The sequence below is a fragment of the Amblyomma maculatum genome, chromosome 2, assembly GCF_055883805.1.
Source record: "Amblyomma maculatum isolate TAMU_Amacu chromosome 2, ASM5588380v1, whole genome shotgun sequence".
Taxonomy (NCBI): domain Eukaryota; kingdom Metazoa; phylum Arthropoda; class Arachnida; order Ixodida; family Ixodidae; genus Amblyomma; species Amblyomma maculatum.
In genome coordinates, this window is record NC_139345.1 from 123,774,994 (window position 1) to 123,791,639 (window position 16,646).

Below are 16,646 nucleotides of genomic sequence, written 5' to 3' on the forward strand. Positions count from 1 at the left end.
CGGCGAAAACACGAATATCCTCCGTCGCCGATGACGAGTGACGACGACTCAGCCATTAAATCGCCGCTCCACAAGACAACGTCGACAAGATCACTATTAGACTTCAAGTTGACATCGCCGCCCAGCGAAGGGACGGCGGTATTCCCCGGCCGCGACATAAGCACGAGACGAAGCAGAGATCGAACACCGAAGCCAACGTGCAATACGAGGACGCGAACAAGCGACCTTGAGGCTGCTGTGGACGGTCGCAGAGTCACTGCTCTAGTAGACACCGGAGCTGACTATTCAGTCATCAGTGGACCGTTTGCCTCCCAGCTCAGAAAAGTAGCGACCGCTTGGGATGGCCCGCTAATTCGCACCGCTGGTGGTAACCTCATTATGCCGTCCGGGTGATGCACCGCAAGAGTGACAGTGAATTGACGCATTTACCCTACGAATTTCGTGGTTTTGCAGCAGTGCTCCCGTAACGTGATTTCGGGTATGGACTTTCTGAAAGAGCATCGGGCGATCATCGACCTCCGCTCAAAGCTCATCAAGTTCTCCACGGAAAAGGGAATACCGTCCACCACGACTGCGACGCAACACTTCACTCTAAATGTCCTCGACGAAGTAGTGAGTATACCGTCAGGATCAAAGCATCATCGTCTCCGTGGTTACCAGCGACATCGAAACTGCCGAAGGTGTCATCGAAGGAAATACCCAGTTGCGTTGGAGCGCGGACTAGGAGTCGCAAGAGGCATCGCCGTTTCCGTCATGGACAAGCTCAAGTGCTCGTCACGAACTTCACCAAAGAATACCGAAACATGAACAAGGGCATGACGATTGCTTTCCTTGACGAGCTAGCGGACACCCGAGAAGTTTTCGTCCTCCCCAGCCAACTTGAACCCGATGCACCAAACCGAGCCAAGCAGCCCAATTTCGACATCAACCCAGCGCTCCCCCGAGACAGACAAGACAGGATTAGCACTCTTTTTGAAAGCTACAGCGAGTGCTTTTCTTCAGCGTCGAAGGTGCGGCAAACTCCATTGGCAAAGCATCGCATCATCACGGACGAATACGCTCGACTGCTACGTCAAAGCCCCCACCCTGTATCGCCGCGAGAACGCCAGGCCATACGCGATCAAGTTGAGGAAATGCTGCGTGATGACGTGATCAAGCCATCGAACAGCCCTTGGGCGGCACCAGTCGTTCTGGTGAAGAAAGACGGCACACTTCGCTTCTGCGTTGATTACCGCCGCTTGAATTGCATAACAAAGAAAGATGTCTGCCCGCTTCCCGCATCAACAACACACTGGACCGGCTTTGTAACGCTACTTCTCGTCGATGGACCTGAAGAGCGGGTATTGGCAAATTGAGGTCGACGAAAGAGACCGCGAGAAGACCGCGTTTATCACGCCTGACGGCCTCTTTGAGATCAAGGTAATGTCATCCGGCCTCTGCTCTGCACCAGTGACGTTCCAACGTGTGATGGATACCATGTTGGCTGGCTTGAAGTGGCAAATTTGTCTAGTGTACTCAGACGACATTGCCGTATTCTTTTTGAACTTTGAAGACCATCTGAGAGGGCTTCGAACAGCACTTGACTCAGGTTTAACTTTAAATGCAGAGAAGTGTCACTTAGCCTACGAAGAGATGTTTCTTGGTCATATTTTCAGCAAGGAGGAAGTTCGCCCCGACCCACAGAAAACAGCTGCGATCAGACAGTTTGTCTTGTCTGCCTATAATGACACAGACTTAGTGCATAAATTCTTATTAACTTTGTGTCTACCAGCTGCATACGGCCACAAAGGACCTTAGCGAAAATTTTGTAATCTACATTGCAGAGGGAAATTAGATGATAGCCTTCAACAGCGTTCACTTCCTGCTTTTTGGGATGAATACAGTATTCCGAGAATATAATTTGGGAGGCAGAAAAAACGACATAATAAGATGCTTGTAAAACTTCCAGTAAAACAAGTGCAAGAAAACACGAAATTGTTTAGTAAAACTCGCAGGTATACCATCCGTCCCAAGGGACCCTGCAACTCAGAAATAGCGCATTTAACCTCGTCCAAAGTGATTCCTGCCTCTATCTACAGCACACTCCTCATCGTAAAATTTAGGAAAAGCTTCGAACAAGCGACTCAAATCTAATCTTCAATTTCGGCCCCCACAACTCCCAAATTGCTTTCGATAATAGTCAAAGAAAGAATCCAGAATTCCAACTGTGTCACTGTTGGTGAAACGCTATACTGACTGTTTATTTTTTACATGGCAAGAGGAGTCACCCTTTCATCAGTCAGGGCCTGTTGGGATGGTTGTTTATCTAGCAACCTATTTGATCTAGATCTTTTTAAGGCCCCCTTATATCTCTCAGTTGCAAATTGCTCAAGGTCTGCTTTAACAAGTGCTGATTTCTTCTGCATAGACGCCAGGGTGAATTCTGTCTAGTTCATGTAACTCAATTAGCGTACGCCCTAGCTCACGAAAGTGATGCCTTTTCAGGAATACGATCCTTGCTGAAGTTTCAATGGCCAAACTCTGTCTCTTGATTAAACAAGGTACATTTTTTAAAAACGGACAGATCAATGCGCGCCCATGTGTCTCTCAGGCAAGCAGATACATCACGCTGAAAGAATCCATCTGACAGGAGACACTATTCATTTCTCACAGATGCCAACGAGGGCGCATTACGCATCGACAGTGTTTTCCTATCTGGAGAGACACTGTACAGTGATGGTTGAAAAATATGGGCCGCACCAAGTAGCCAAAACGAGTGTCTCCTAACACGTCTAGTGAAACGTAGATTATGTTAAGCTGGGGGATGGAGAACAACGAAAATGGCTAAATGAATAATGTCATCCTTATCTTGTCCAACATTGACAAGGCTTTACTCAGACGCTAAGTCAATTAGTAAACCAGCCCTAGGGTGATAACGATTACTTGACATAGCTTGATCTTCATCCAGGCAAACACAATTTAAATCTCCGAAAAGTATAATTTTTCTATATGCGCGCAAATGGGCAACCAATGATAGAAAAAAATAGCCTCCTCTTCTGATGCTTTACAGGGGCATAATAAGTCTTCATTGACACCCGAAATTGCGAGGTCACAGCATATTAGTCGCCCTTCATCTTCTATGCAGTATGACATCACGGAAATATCCAATGTGTTAGCCAGGAACAACATGCACACTCCAGATAATCCTGTCCAGAGGCGATATAACATTGTATTCTCACAAAAATGGCTCGAAAGCTGTTTCCCTATCCTTGTCAGAGGACAGCTTGGTTTTCTGGATGGCTTCCATGGTTACCCTATATTTCTCTAGAAGACGAGGTAACTGATTTTGCCTTAGACGATTGCGCAAAACCCTAACTTTAAGGATTGTGACTTGAAATGCTGCGACTCCAGCCATTTTTGGCGCCTGCCTACTGAACGCCATCCCCTGGAATGGGGTGGCCCGAGCGCAAATCGGCGGTCTGTAAGGCAAATAGCCCCCTTTTTTTTAATTTTTCCTCGCTACTGCCACCACACCAGATACCTCTTGCTCATTACCACATGCATGCACCTCCTCGTCTGCACGACGCTACAAAGGTGCGCTGTTGTCTATTGTCTCTACCTCTTTTGATACTGTCAAGGTGTCAGCCCACGAAGTCGAAGAGACAACATCGCTCGCAGCCACAACAGCTAATGAAGCACGGACAACGCTGAACTTGGAACGCTGCTGCATTCTAGCGACAAAGGGGCATCATCGACAAAGCTGCTTTCTTTATCTTCAGACTTTGCAAGATGAATGTCCAGCTGTTCTTTTGCAGCGGGAAGTGGCGCTGCAGGCACTCGACCATGAGCGGCTGGCTCCTCTGGGGCTGGGTCGGGTGGCCTTGGTTCCGCAGACGCTGAACCTAGGAGACCAGTCTCAGATGGTTGTCCACTGGCGTTCGGCGAAGAGGACTTCATTCCTCTGTCTGTCGGAAGCTCATGGCAGAGCTTACCAGCAGCGTCCACAACGTTCGTCACGTCCATAATATGCTCGGACGCCACGTCATCGCCAAGCGTCCCTTGGCCCTGATGCAACTTATCAACATAGCTGAGTACGCAGCCCTCTGCTGTATGTCGAAAGCGTCGGCAGTGGATGCAACGAGACTTGCGGCACTGGGGCCGAACGTGACCAAGCTGGCTACACCGAAGACACAGCGGAGGCCATCCTGGAATTATAACTAACGCCTGTACTCCAAAGGCGTTAATAGCATAAGAGGGATTGTACTTAGTTGGTTCTGTCCTTGAGTGTCAGCGAGGTTCCTCTGTTTGCAGCTTCCATGTGCTCCATTCCAGGACATCACCACTTGACACGTTCCAAATTCTGAATAGTTGCAAATGGCTCCGAAGTCTCCTGGACCCTTCTGCTTTGCATACAGCGCGGGAGCCAAATCTGCTTAACCTTTACGTTCTTGTTTTGCGGATCAAACAGCATGCACTTTAGACTTTGACGGGGAACTTTTCTTTTTTAACAAGCTTCCACTTTGATAAACTGTTACCACAGGTGACCATCCAAACGTGACTCATTTGGTACCGTACATAATTTCACGGAGGTCCAAAATCTGGGCGACTATGTCGCGGAGCGGTACGGGCGACGTTTGAGGTCAGCATGGAGAAAAACGTTCTTGAGAACAACATTGCGGGTAGGAGCGAGGGAGGACAACTTTATACAAGCCAGCTGCGGCATTTCCTCATATCGGAAGACTTCGACGAATGGCCGATGCGCTGCTTCCAGCTTGGAGTACTTTGGAACACAGCCGTTCAGAACGGCTTCTTCTTCTCCAACAACGTTTTTCTTTATAGAAGGAAAATTCATATAAACACAAACAGTGTTATAAAAGAACAGTACTAAGTCACAAACACATAATGTACTAAAATCATCAGCCGGTCTTCGGCTGGCGTCGCCGGTTTAAAAATCCATATTTGTCGGCAGTTCAACGCGCACTAGCCATTCTGACAAGCATTCTGCACATTTTGCTCATATACATAATTTCGAATGGGGATGCCCTTGAAAAACACGTAGAAACACGTGTCAACCACATCTACTACACCCTCGACGCCTGTGCCGCTGGACTGACCTCTTCCACTGCTGGGCCCGTTTGATATGGAGAAGAATGTATTGGCTGAAAAGCTAATCATTCTCTTCGGAATGATCTCACCTTCAAAGGGGAATGCAAAACAAAAATCCCCACAATTACGTTCTGGGCTGTGGAGACAGGTGCGCTTATTAAACTCATTCCTTAATGTGACACAGAGACAAGAAGTTGTACAGAAACTATTCTATTTGCTTAAGATTTAGCACTGAGCATATTTGGTTTGGTTTGTAGGGTTTAACGTCCCAAAGCGACTCAATTTCGACCACCTGGGGTTCTTTAACGTGCACTCACATCACACAGCACACGGGCACCTTGCTTTTCGCCTCGATCGAAAAGCGGCCGCCTAGGCCGGGATTCGATCCCGCATCATCGGGAACAGTAGTCGAGCGCCGTAACCAGTACGCCACCCTGGCGGGCTGAGCATATTTGGAATGTGTGGTTATTGCCACTGGACAGGACGTGCATCAAAAAGAGGCAATGTGTTTTATCGCAAAAAAACCCTGATGTTGTTATGGGTGAAGTACATTTGTCTACTCATACCACTGAAGTGCTGGGGTATGGGTATAACTCTGCCATTTGCACTAAGCTTGACGCAGCAGGGAAGCTCGCTATTGTGCGACATGTCGCCCAAAAAGCTGGCAAAGAGAATACTAGCAGAGTTTTGGTGCTGCATTGCCCTTGTTTGTTTGTGTGTGTGTGTGTGTGTGTTTGTGCGGGTTTGTGCGTGTGTTTGTGCGTGTGTGTATGCCTTATGTTCGTTGTCGTCGGTTCCGCTGCGTGTTTGGCAAGCCTCTGTGTCTTCCATTTATAGTGTTGCTAAGTTTCGTTCTGTCAGACTGCGTGTTTCATCATATATGATGAAACACGCAGTCCCTGCTTTCATTTTTTTAGGAAGGGGAGTAATGCCACCTGGTGTTTTCAGGTGGTGCCTGAAAGAAAAGGATGTTGAAGTGGGTTCATGCGCTGTCGCCGGAACGCTGCTTGTTCATGAAGCCTCACCTGTCTTTTTAGTCAGGTGTACACCTGCTTTCGTGACAGTGGAAAGGTAGGCTTGAAAATCAATATGCAGAAAACTAAGGTAATGTTCAACAGTCTCGGTATATGGAACAGTAGTTTACGTTAGGTAACGAAACACTGGAAGTAGTAGGCGAATATGTTTACTTGGGACAAGCAGTAACCGCAGATCCGGACCATGAACGGAAAATAACAAGGTGAATAAGATTAGGATGAAGCACATTTGGCAAGCACTAGCAGATTATTATAACAGCTTACCGGTATTGCTCAAGAGGAAAGTATGCAACAGTTGCATCTTACCTGTACTCACCTATATATGGGGCTGACCCGTGGAGGACAACGAAGAGGGTTCTGCTTTAGTTGAACACAACGCAGAGGGCTATGGAACGAAAAATGGTAGGGGTAACGTTAAGAGATAGGACGCGTGCTGAGTGGGTTAGAGAAATAATTCAAGTTACTGACATTGTAGTGGAAATCAAGAACAAATGGGCATGGGCAGGACATGTAGTGCGGAGAGAGGAAACCGATGGTCGCTTAGGGTAACAAACTGGAGTCCAAGGGAAGGAAAGCGTAGCAGGGGGCGGTAGAAAGTTAGGTGGGTGGATGAAATTAAGAAGCTCGCAGGTGTCAAGTGGATGCAGCCAGCACAGGACCGGGTTAATTGGAGAAATATGGAAGGGGCCTTCGCCCTGCAGTGGGTATAGTCAGGCTGGTGATGATGATAATGAACGGAACGCTGGTTGTGTTCCACAATGGGCGTGTGGGGTACCGTGTGCAGTAGCAATCCTCAGGCTTTCGCATTTCTGCACTGCTGATTTTGCAGTGCTCTCGGAATGTTTCAGATGCAGTTGGTTGATACCTCTTTTTACACACTTTCTAACCATCCCGCCCATTGGTACACGAAAATCACATCCTTTCCCGCTCATTCACGTTCAAATATTTCAAAATTTCCCCCGCCGGAAGTTAGGCCTACATCAGGTGAAGTCGATTACCCTGTGACCTCTTTTGGATGTCGACATTATACGTACCGGCTATTTCAACGCTTGATTGACTTAAATGGCTCTATTTAACTAATTAACCCACATGCACCTCCCGATTTGCCATACGAGATTTTTTGAGCCTCTATTTGATGCAACCATTGTGTTTCTTATAAATTCATTCGTTCGAACGTAACTGTGCGGAGAAGCTCGTGGTGAAACGAAATCGAAAACATAGCCCCACAATGCTTATGGATTAAAAAGAAGCGTAAATATGACGCAGCCAATTAATGCGCAAGGTGCCACCAAGTCCCCTCACCTTTTTGCACTTCTGAATCGCATATTACCCGATTACGAAGCACTCTGAAGGACTCCAAAGGGTCGGGATGCCAGGGCGATTCATCCAGCATGGCCGTGTTTGACTCCGCGTCAGGATCCGGCGTGTTGAATAAAGGCGATGCTATCATTGCTCCATTCAAGAAAATATGCTCCCGTTGCCGCAGTGAAAATATCATAGACAATTTCACCCTCTGTAATGTACAGTTAACGGAGAGTCGAGCTGCGCGCTATATGCATTTAGCGCCCTCCGAAATTACAGAGGTGAAGTGGAAGGCCATGATGCTGAGCGAGGTTGCTTCACAAAATTGGTGGCATCGTTGACTATAACACATTTATCATGCCTTCATCAGTCTATAGACAGAAAATACAGGAGACACCAAAGTCGTAAAGATAGAAAATATTACAACCGCAGCGCCGACCAGGGTTAAATGAAATGAGCGAGGTCGTGATAGGCGCTATTTACTGCTTTTGTTCACATTTTTTTCACCAATTATCGCACATGATGTACTATCCTCAAGAAAAGAAGACGAAAAAGAAGAACGGGATAATGAGTCACCGGGTTGTTGGCAAGCCTCTGTGTCTTCCATTTATAGTGTTGCTAAGTTTCGTTCCGTCAGACTGCGTGTTTCCGCGGCTGCCACTGGGCGAACTTGCACCCGACGTGCTGGCGCTGAATTCTGTGCGCCGCGCCCTGACCTGCCTGGAGAGCCGCGGCTCTACCAGGCCCGTGGTGGCCATGTCGCCCGAGCGGCTCTTCCAGTTCCACAACTACCTCCGGCGTATCCGCCACGGTTGGTGCAGGCATCATCCTTTTTCATGTTTTACCAGAAACGAAAAAAGCTATGCTAGCGCTTCTGGCGACATCACTTAAATAACATAAGTGCCAGCTTATTTCCCAGGTTAAGATAGTAGGACACAACAAATCCTTATCAAAGCCACGATTACTCAGTGTGGATGATGCCGTCCTCTTTCTCAAAATCTAAGCCTCATTAATGCCACGGTTCCTGTGTATGGATGATGTCATCCTCCTCCTCATAAGAAAGGAGCGCCTCCGGCGTCGCAAGCGTGCTCTCGTCCCTCCTTGTGCGGCATCCCTCCCCAGAGGTCTTACCCGCGCAGAGGAAGTTGCGCACTAAGGAGGATCCGGGTCAGGGTTACCTTCACACCCGCTGTGAGTCGTACATGACCTCTATTTCGATACTTATATCCACGTACAGGGTAGCCTGTATGGCTCCCAGAATAGTGGTGCAGATATAATCACTATAAGACTTCGGGTGCGAGAAGAGGATAACCGATGGTCACTAAGGCGCACAAATTGGAATCCTATAGTGAAGGAAAAAGTTGCCGGCGACGATAGGAAATTAGGTGGACGGATGAGGTTACGAACGTTGAAAGGATCAATAGGATTCAGCTAAGACAAGGATGGAGTAAGTGGAGGAATATGGGAAAGGTCTTCGCCGTGAAGTGGGCATAGTCCGGCTGATCATGATGATGATGATAATGATCACAAAATAGTGCACTTAGAAGGCATTTTCTACGTCGATCAGTTTTCAGTGATCACGTCGTATCTATTCTGGTCGATACTGTGCAGCGGTTAGCCTCACCGCTGCGGTGCAGTGATTAAGGGGCTCGACTTCTGCACCCACGAATGCGGGATCGAATCCTGTTCACAGCAGCAGCTTTTCGATGGAGGCGAAAAGCCGTGAACTTATTTGAGATGATAGTGCACGTTAAAGAACCCGGAGCGGTCAAAATTTCCGGCGCCTAAACTGCGGCGGATATCATAACCTGTGTCGCTTTGGATGTTAAACACCATAAACCAAACAAAGCCAAACGAAATTTTACAGCGGTCAGAGATTTGTCTGTTGTAAGAGCTGACAGCCGCTCTGTCGCGGCTTGTCGTTTCGCAGCACAGTCTAGTCGCGCATAGGCTCACATTAGGTGCCATGAGTTCGCCCCCCCCCCCCCTCCAGCATTTCTTGGCTTTAAGAGGTTCGCTCGGATCGCCGCAATAAATGCTCTTCCTATGTCTATGTGTGGTTTATACATCGGAGTGCACGCTGAAGATGCGATTACGATGCAACAGTCTTGCTGCGATTTTCGCTTCACACCCATGGTTGCGAACCAAGATCGTCGAATGTTTTAAAGCTGGGAGTAATCGCTCATTTTTTTTTTCGGTTCTAATTTTAGATCCATCCTGCAAAAGAGGGAGGCACACACGATTCTGCGGGGTCGGCACATGTGCACCTGACGTGAGTATTTTATAGGCAACATTATTTACAATGAGCTTCAGCTTCTTCAGTAAATATAGCTGTAGTGGAATGCAAGTCAGTTTTGATGGCCGAGCAAAATAACTATTAGCAAAAGTTTGAAGCTGTTTTTTGAACGTCTGCTTTCGCTAGCGCCATTCTGTTCTTTTGGAAACATCGCCACACAAAAGGATATTATTAAGGCTTGCGCAATGTGGCGGGTGGTAGCGGATAATTTCCTTAGCTTAGGAAAACTGAACGCCGCCATTTTGCTGGCTCGAAAGCCTGTGAATAATGCTCAGGAAAAAAAAAGACATCCTGGCAACATTTTTGGAATATGCGGGCTTTTTCTTGCAGGCACAGGTTTGGTTATACCTTGGATTGCTTGATAATGTATTGACTACTACATAGAAATAAAGCCTATTGGTGCGTTTTTACGTAGCCAGGTGCCACATTAGAAAACGTTACTGTTCTCGAATTAAATTCATTGCCACTGTTTATCGGCAGCTGCCCAATCTTCAGTGACGACATGTATAGCTAGCGATGTCAAGTCATTCGCTGGCTATGTAGTGTCAGAGCTAGATGCGCCCATTTGTAAAGGGCAGAAGAATGAATTGCGAAAACATTGTCGCGAGATGATGCCAGATGATGTTGTATTTTTTTTTACTTAAAGAATTGTGATTGGATGCGTACCTTTCATTTTGAGGCTTGCAGGAAAGGAAAGGAAGGAATAAAAATAGATAGCAATTTGCAGCTTTTTAAGTGCACCGGAATGGATCGAGTGTTATGAGGCGGATTGTGGCTGAATGAGTTCGATTAATTTCGTCTACTTGTGGTTGTGAAACCTGAGCATAACTGTTGAGCGCAATAATGAATGTGTACTTCTCTTCTAGGCGAGGACGGCCGTTGCAGACGTTAACGCGTTACAGTTTCCTTTATCAAAAGAGCGCTGTGCTTCCATGGGTGGTAGCCGACGAACTAACAGCATATGCGTGCGACTAGCGAATAGATAAGTATTGATATCGCAGACGAGGCACATGGCTGGACTCCCTCAGGGTTTGGCGAGGAAAATGTCCTGAAAAAAATGGGAACATGTAGCTGCCTGATGGCAGACGCGCGCGGTTAATCAACACGATCAATCGATGACATTACCGCGTTTCTTGCTACCTGTTGTAAACGCTGGATGCTGTGAGCATATTTTCTGAGGTAATCATTAGTGCATTGGGGAATAAGATATTTAGCCGGGGCATCTGGGTTCGATCCCGGCAATGGCTGCTGCTTTTACATGGAGGCAAAATGCAGGGCGCTAGTGTACTGCGCAATATCAGTGCACGAAAGAGCCCCTGGTGATCGAAATTATCCGGAGCCCTTCACTACGGCGTCCATAATGACCTGAGTCTCCCTGGGACAATAAATTCCAATACACAAACCTTCACATCACGTCGACTATAAATAACGGCTGTTTTGTCGCAAAGGTTTTCCGGGCATGTAACGAGTATTTCAGTGAACGCTTTCAAAAATGGCTAAATATATGGTTGCTGGGGTCGAGCATTTTTCGGGACAAACTTTTAACTACGCTAGCCACCAGTAAATTTGATAGCACTTCCATGTAGCGCAGCTTGGTGGCCAATGGCGAGTTCGAAAGAAACGACAAGATGCCGACATACAAGTTTCTAAACGAAAAAATAATGGCTGTCTGAACCTACGGAGCGTGCCGGCATCTTTCTTTTTCGTACCATACCGAGACCGAACGCGAAATAAAGATCCCCAGGTGGTCGAAATTACTCCGTAGCCCTCCACTGCGGCTCATCGTTTTCTCTTTCTCCCACCTTCCTCCCTTCCCTTAAGGCTCGGTTCAGGTGTCCATAGAGCAAGTGTGACAGATACTACGCCTTTTTCTTCCTTTGAACGAATTATTATTATTATTATTATCATTATTATTATTATTATTATTATTATTATTATTATTAGTAGTAGTAAAGCGCTCGACGGGCGCACTCGACGGGCGCGGTTGCAGAAGGGTGGCTGTTACTGACCCTATGGGGCAGGGACTGGTATGTCAACGCCAATTGCGGTGGGGGCTAGCCTTCCAACGAATTTTTTTTATCTCTTGTAGGCCGTCATTGCACCCGCCACCGCTTAAGTGGTGGACGACGGCTGTGGCGGCGCGCGTCTTTCTCTCCCTACTCTTTTTCTTTATTCTCTGCTTTCCCTCTCCTGTTCGCACGAGACAGCGGAGGTGACTTAGCTGCAGAGCCAGTAGCCGGCCCGTGCATTTTCTTTTCTATTTTCCTACAGCCACAACAACAATTCGACGGGCGCACAAATGTATGTGCAAACGCGGCGAACGCTGATGACGTCTTCAAATGACTTATGTAGGTGGAGCCTGCTGTTTTGTTGTACAATTGCTTCTCATTTGCTGCGCCGCAACCGCCGCTTTCACAAAGAGGGAGGAGGTGTTGAAGGGTGGCAGTTCCTGGCCCTACGGGGCTGGGACGGTAGGTCAACGCTGCTTGCGGCGGGGGCTAGCCTGCCACTGAATTTTTATCTATTGTAGGCCGTCATTGCACCCGCCACCGCTTAGCTGGTTGGACGACGGCTGTTGCGACGCGCGTCTTTCTTTCCCTCTTCTTTTTCTTTCTTCTCTATTTTCTCTTCTGTCCGCACGATGCAGCGGAGGTGGCTCAGCTACGGAGCCAGTTACAGGCCCGTGCATTTTCTTTTCCTTCTTCGTACAGCCACAACAACAACAACAACGCTCTCACAAACAACGGCCACGCTGTTGGTCTTTCGTTTGCAGCCAGCGACGAGGTGAAATAAATTGCACGCTGCGGTAAAAGAGCGCAGGCATTTCGAAGTGGCCTCCATAGGCTTATCAACACGCCACGTGGGGGCATGGCGCTTACATTAACGTTCTGCTTTCCTCGGTCTCTTTGTCGATAGCTTGATGGTTCTGCATCGCAGAAAAGTCATCTCCGCCGTAACTGGCGCAGCTGGCAGAGAGAAAATATTGATTGCCGAGATGGTCATGACATCACGGCTACATTACCTCGTGCGAGAACCTGAAACGCTCCACAACGCTCTTTTTAAACTCGACGTTAAGCGCGTGGAACTGAAGTGATTAACACAGGACGTATAACGTGAATTAAGACGCGAATTGTGTCAGACATTTTAAGTTAATAAGGGAGTTTACTTTGGCTGAAGGGAAAGCTTTTTGGGCGTTAAGTGGGATTCAAACATAGGACTGTAGGGTTGCGAGCTAGGCACGCTGTCGACTAAGCAGTACAAGGCACATTTTTCTTTTTTTTTTTGCATAAAATACGCTCACACATTTCTATATCCTTATTAACTAGGCGAGATTGGGCGAAATTGTCATACATTATCCCACTAACATTCTGCCACAACTGTATACATATCGTAGTTCCTGAAGACACATGTATGCATCGAGAAAATGCATTTTATTGGTTCAACAGCGTTACCAGGCACGGACAGAGCAAAAGACGAAACAAACGAATAGGCGTCTTTTTCTCTGTCTTTGGCTGGCATCTGTGTTACACCACTAATATGAATCAACACCAATTATCTCAATCTGCCATTCTTCCTGAGCACAGGAACTAGGAAGGAGGTCGATCTTGCTCTGCATATACTCGCTTTGCCAAGGCATAGCGCTTTTTCAATAGACTACGATCAAAGAGGCGGCTCGGCCTAGTCACATCTAATGCAGCTCTTCCACAGTTAAACAGTCTGATGAATACAGAATGCATCATAGGAGTTTCCAGCTTTGAAATGTGCAAAAAAAGTAGAGAAGGTTGTCTAAATGTCCTTTATTGAGTGTTCATTAAAGACAATAAAACTAAAAAATTCCCAAAACGACTTGTGGCCCGCTACGAGAGGTACTATACCGCACAAGGAGCTCGATGGCACGGAGCCAAGAAAGTTTCTTACTTAAAAAAATGTGGTTCCAGGCCAGCTAGTTGGACATAGTAGGAAACAACGCCGCATAAATGACGGGAAAGAGGCGAAGAAGCAACACAAGGCGGTACTGAAAGGTGACCATTACTGAGAACACACTTGACTGACGTGAATCAGACGCACGTAATCGGCCAACATCCACAAAACGTGTATGGCACGAAAGCTCCAAAACAAAAAGCGCTTTCAACTTTATAGTAGTTGGAAAGTGGTTGAAAACATTAGACAATAATGCAACTGCAAACAGATAGCAATCGTCAGAAGGAAGACATGGAAGCCGCGTTAAGAAGACATAATCAAAGGCAGCAAAAAGCCTACACCTTTCAAACAACAAACAAAACAACAATAAAAGGCACGAAAACGTTCTAATTACGCAGAAACAGCAACAAAATAGAGAGAATGCACGGCTGAAAAAAACAAACAAAAAAACTAACGAGTCATGAAAAGAACCTACATCCCAGCCGAAATCAAAAACTAGAAATGGGCATTGGTAAGACATGTGGTACGAAGAGAGGATGATCGATGGTCGCTAAGGGAAAAAGTGGATTCCAGTGGAAGGAAGCATAGCAAGGGGCGGCAGAAAATTCTTTGAAAGGATAAAGTTAAGTATAAAGGGATAGAGTGGACGTTGCTAACACAGGACCGGATTAATAGGAGGAATATGGGAGCTAGAGGCCATCGCCCTGCAATAGGTATAGTCCGGTTGATGATGAAGACCGCAGATGCATGTGCAGAGAAAATAACGCCCCAATCAGAATTAGTTTATCCATTCCCTGAAGATATTGTTCTGATACTCCAAAGAAACACGTACAGTAAAGAAATGTAACGCGTCGGCAACTTGCTTAGGAAAAACAACAAATGCCTTCTCAAGTTTATAAGCAGCGGGAGAAAACAGGATTGGCCAACGGGCACTGCTTTGCCGTTTTCTACAAGAAATATGAGCCACGGTGGTGGACAAACAAGTCCTTTACACCAGCTGCATCATGATCAAACTGCAAAGGGAGAGAAAGAGACCGTTTCTATGCTCAGCCTCTCACAAAGCTTTACACAAAATGTCACACAAATCGCGCTTTGTAGTCTTGGGAACAAGCGGGCTTTGTTCTTTGGCGCAAAATGATATCTTACGACCGTATGGTAAGGAGAACGTTTGAAATTAGACGGGTAACATGACTGAATTTGCAATTAGGTGAATAGCAAATTTCATGTATCGGTTTCATACCTTTTTCCTTAAAGTTTGGGTGCCGCGATGCAGAGCAGCTGGCAGCACTGACAGCAATGCACCCTACTTGGACTTTACTTGAAGTGGTTTTACTAGCAGTTAAATTTCAGGGTACCGCATTCCTTTTCCGCGCGTCCCTGGCTCGCCTACTGGGTGATGCAGGTCATGTGATTCGCGTCGCCATATCCCTTCCAAACGTGCGCGCAGGATACGTGTTTTGTGCGGGAGTTCCTCTTTTTCGATCATTCGTCAAAGTGGATTGAAATTTTGGGCACACACAGACGTATGTAGCATGCCTGGGTGCTGTGCCTCGGAGTGTGGCGACAGGAATGGAGTCAGGAAAGGCGTGTTCTATTTCCAGAAGAAATAATTTGTTGTGGTTTACCTCTGGTTAACCCTTGCTGAATTACGATAGCAACAGCGGAAGGCTCTTTTGCTTGCTACATTATTCCCCTATCACGCCCTATCAGCGTAAGGTGCTACATTATTGGGGACGCTTAAGCTCATCTTTCAAGAGTATGACGCGAGAGCGTAAGCTATCAGCCCACATATAAATGAGAAGGGTTCAATGCTGCTGAACCGAATGTGGAGCGAAAGCATTAGCTGTCGGTTACCGAGCCGGTCTCCTCCTCCTCCTCCTCCTCCTCCTCCTCCTCCTCCTCCTCCTCCTCCTCCTCCTCCTCCTCTGAGGACGTGGTCTCCGCCGGGACAACGCAACGACTCGAAACTTGACGCAGTATTGCTATCGCGATAAAATTGATTTGCAACGGCTATCACTGTGAGTTCACAGAATCGTCCGGGAAAAATTCGTGATATGAAAGATTCGTGCTTTTGTGCGAGATACGATGCTTCACTGGTTTAACATCTTAAGCCGAGAGCCTTTGTAAACACATGAAGTGAACAACCTGTGCGCGCGATCTGTGCGACGCATCTGTCCACTGATGTGTCACTCGCAAATAGCGGACGTGTGAGGAGGGAGATTGAGAATGACAACAATTGATGGTGATAGGCAATGTATAAAAGTTATAGATAGACATCGATAGAGTAAATGACTAATGCTAATGACTAATAATGATGATTAATAATGACTAAAATGACTTGTAACGACTAGTATGTCAAAAAAACTACCTTTAATGACTATTAGAAATTATTAAACATGCTTAGCGTTGAGTGGTATTGATTAGGCGTGACTAATCATGCCTGCTAATAATTACGAAACGACCAATTTGTCAAGCTGATTGGAAACGAGTAAAAATGCTTAGCAATGATTGATAGTGATTTTTGATGTAGGTGTTGGTTTGGTTTTGGTTTTAGAGCTTTAACGCCCCGAAGCTACTCAGGCTATGAGAGACGCCGTAGTGAACTCCGGAAATTTTGACCACCTGGAGTTCTTCAACGTGCACTGACATCGCACAGCACACGGGCGCCTTGCTTTTCGCCTCCATCGAAAAGCAGCCGCCGCAGTCGGGGTTCGATTCCGCATTCTTGGACAGTGTAGTCGAGCGCCCTGTACTGCACCACCACGGCGGGGCGCACAATGACTATGCATGACCATTCATAGCTACGAGACGACCATTACGCCAAACAACGGCTCGAATGACCGCAGCTGATTGGAAACAAGTAAAAACGCTTAGCGAAGAGTGATAAGGGTTACAATGACTAGTGATGACTCATGATGGCTACAAAAAGTTCATATATGTCAGACATCGACTTTTGATAACGATAAGATAAAAAACGATAAGAGGCAAACGATGAGAGTTAGATGGTA

At 46.7% G+C, this 16,646-nt stretch overlaps 1 protein-coding gene across 1 annotated transcript in view; it reads left to right on the forward strand.

The window, feature by feature from the left end:
* The first annotated feature begins 480 nt into the window (after nucleotides 1-480).
* The window catches only part of LOC146199764 (uncharacterized), a 32,905-nt gene continuing 16,739 nt past the window's right edge, over nucleotides 481-16,646 (forward strand). The window contains exons 1-4 of the mRNA XM_084592191.1: nucleotides 481-612; nucleotides 3,795-3,942; nucleotides 8,035-8,232; nucleotides 9,632-9,693. Coding sequence (XP_084448317.1) covers nucleotides 481-612; nucleotides 3,795-3,942; nucleotides 8,035-8,232; nucleotides 9,632-9,693 — 540 coding nt within the window. The remainder of the gene's footprint in view (nucleotides 613-3,794; nucleotides 3,943-8,034; nucleotides 8,233-9,631; nucleotides 9,694-16,646) is intronic.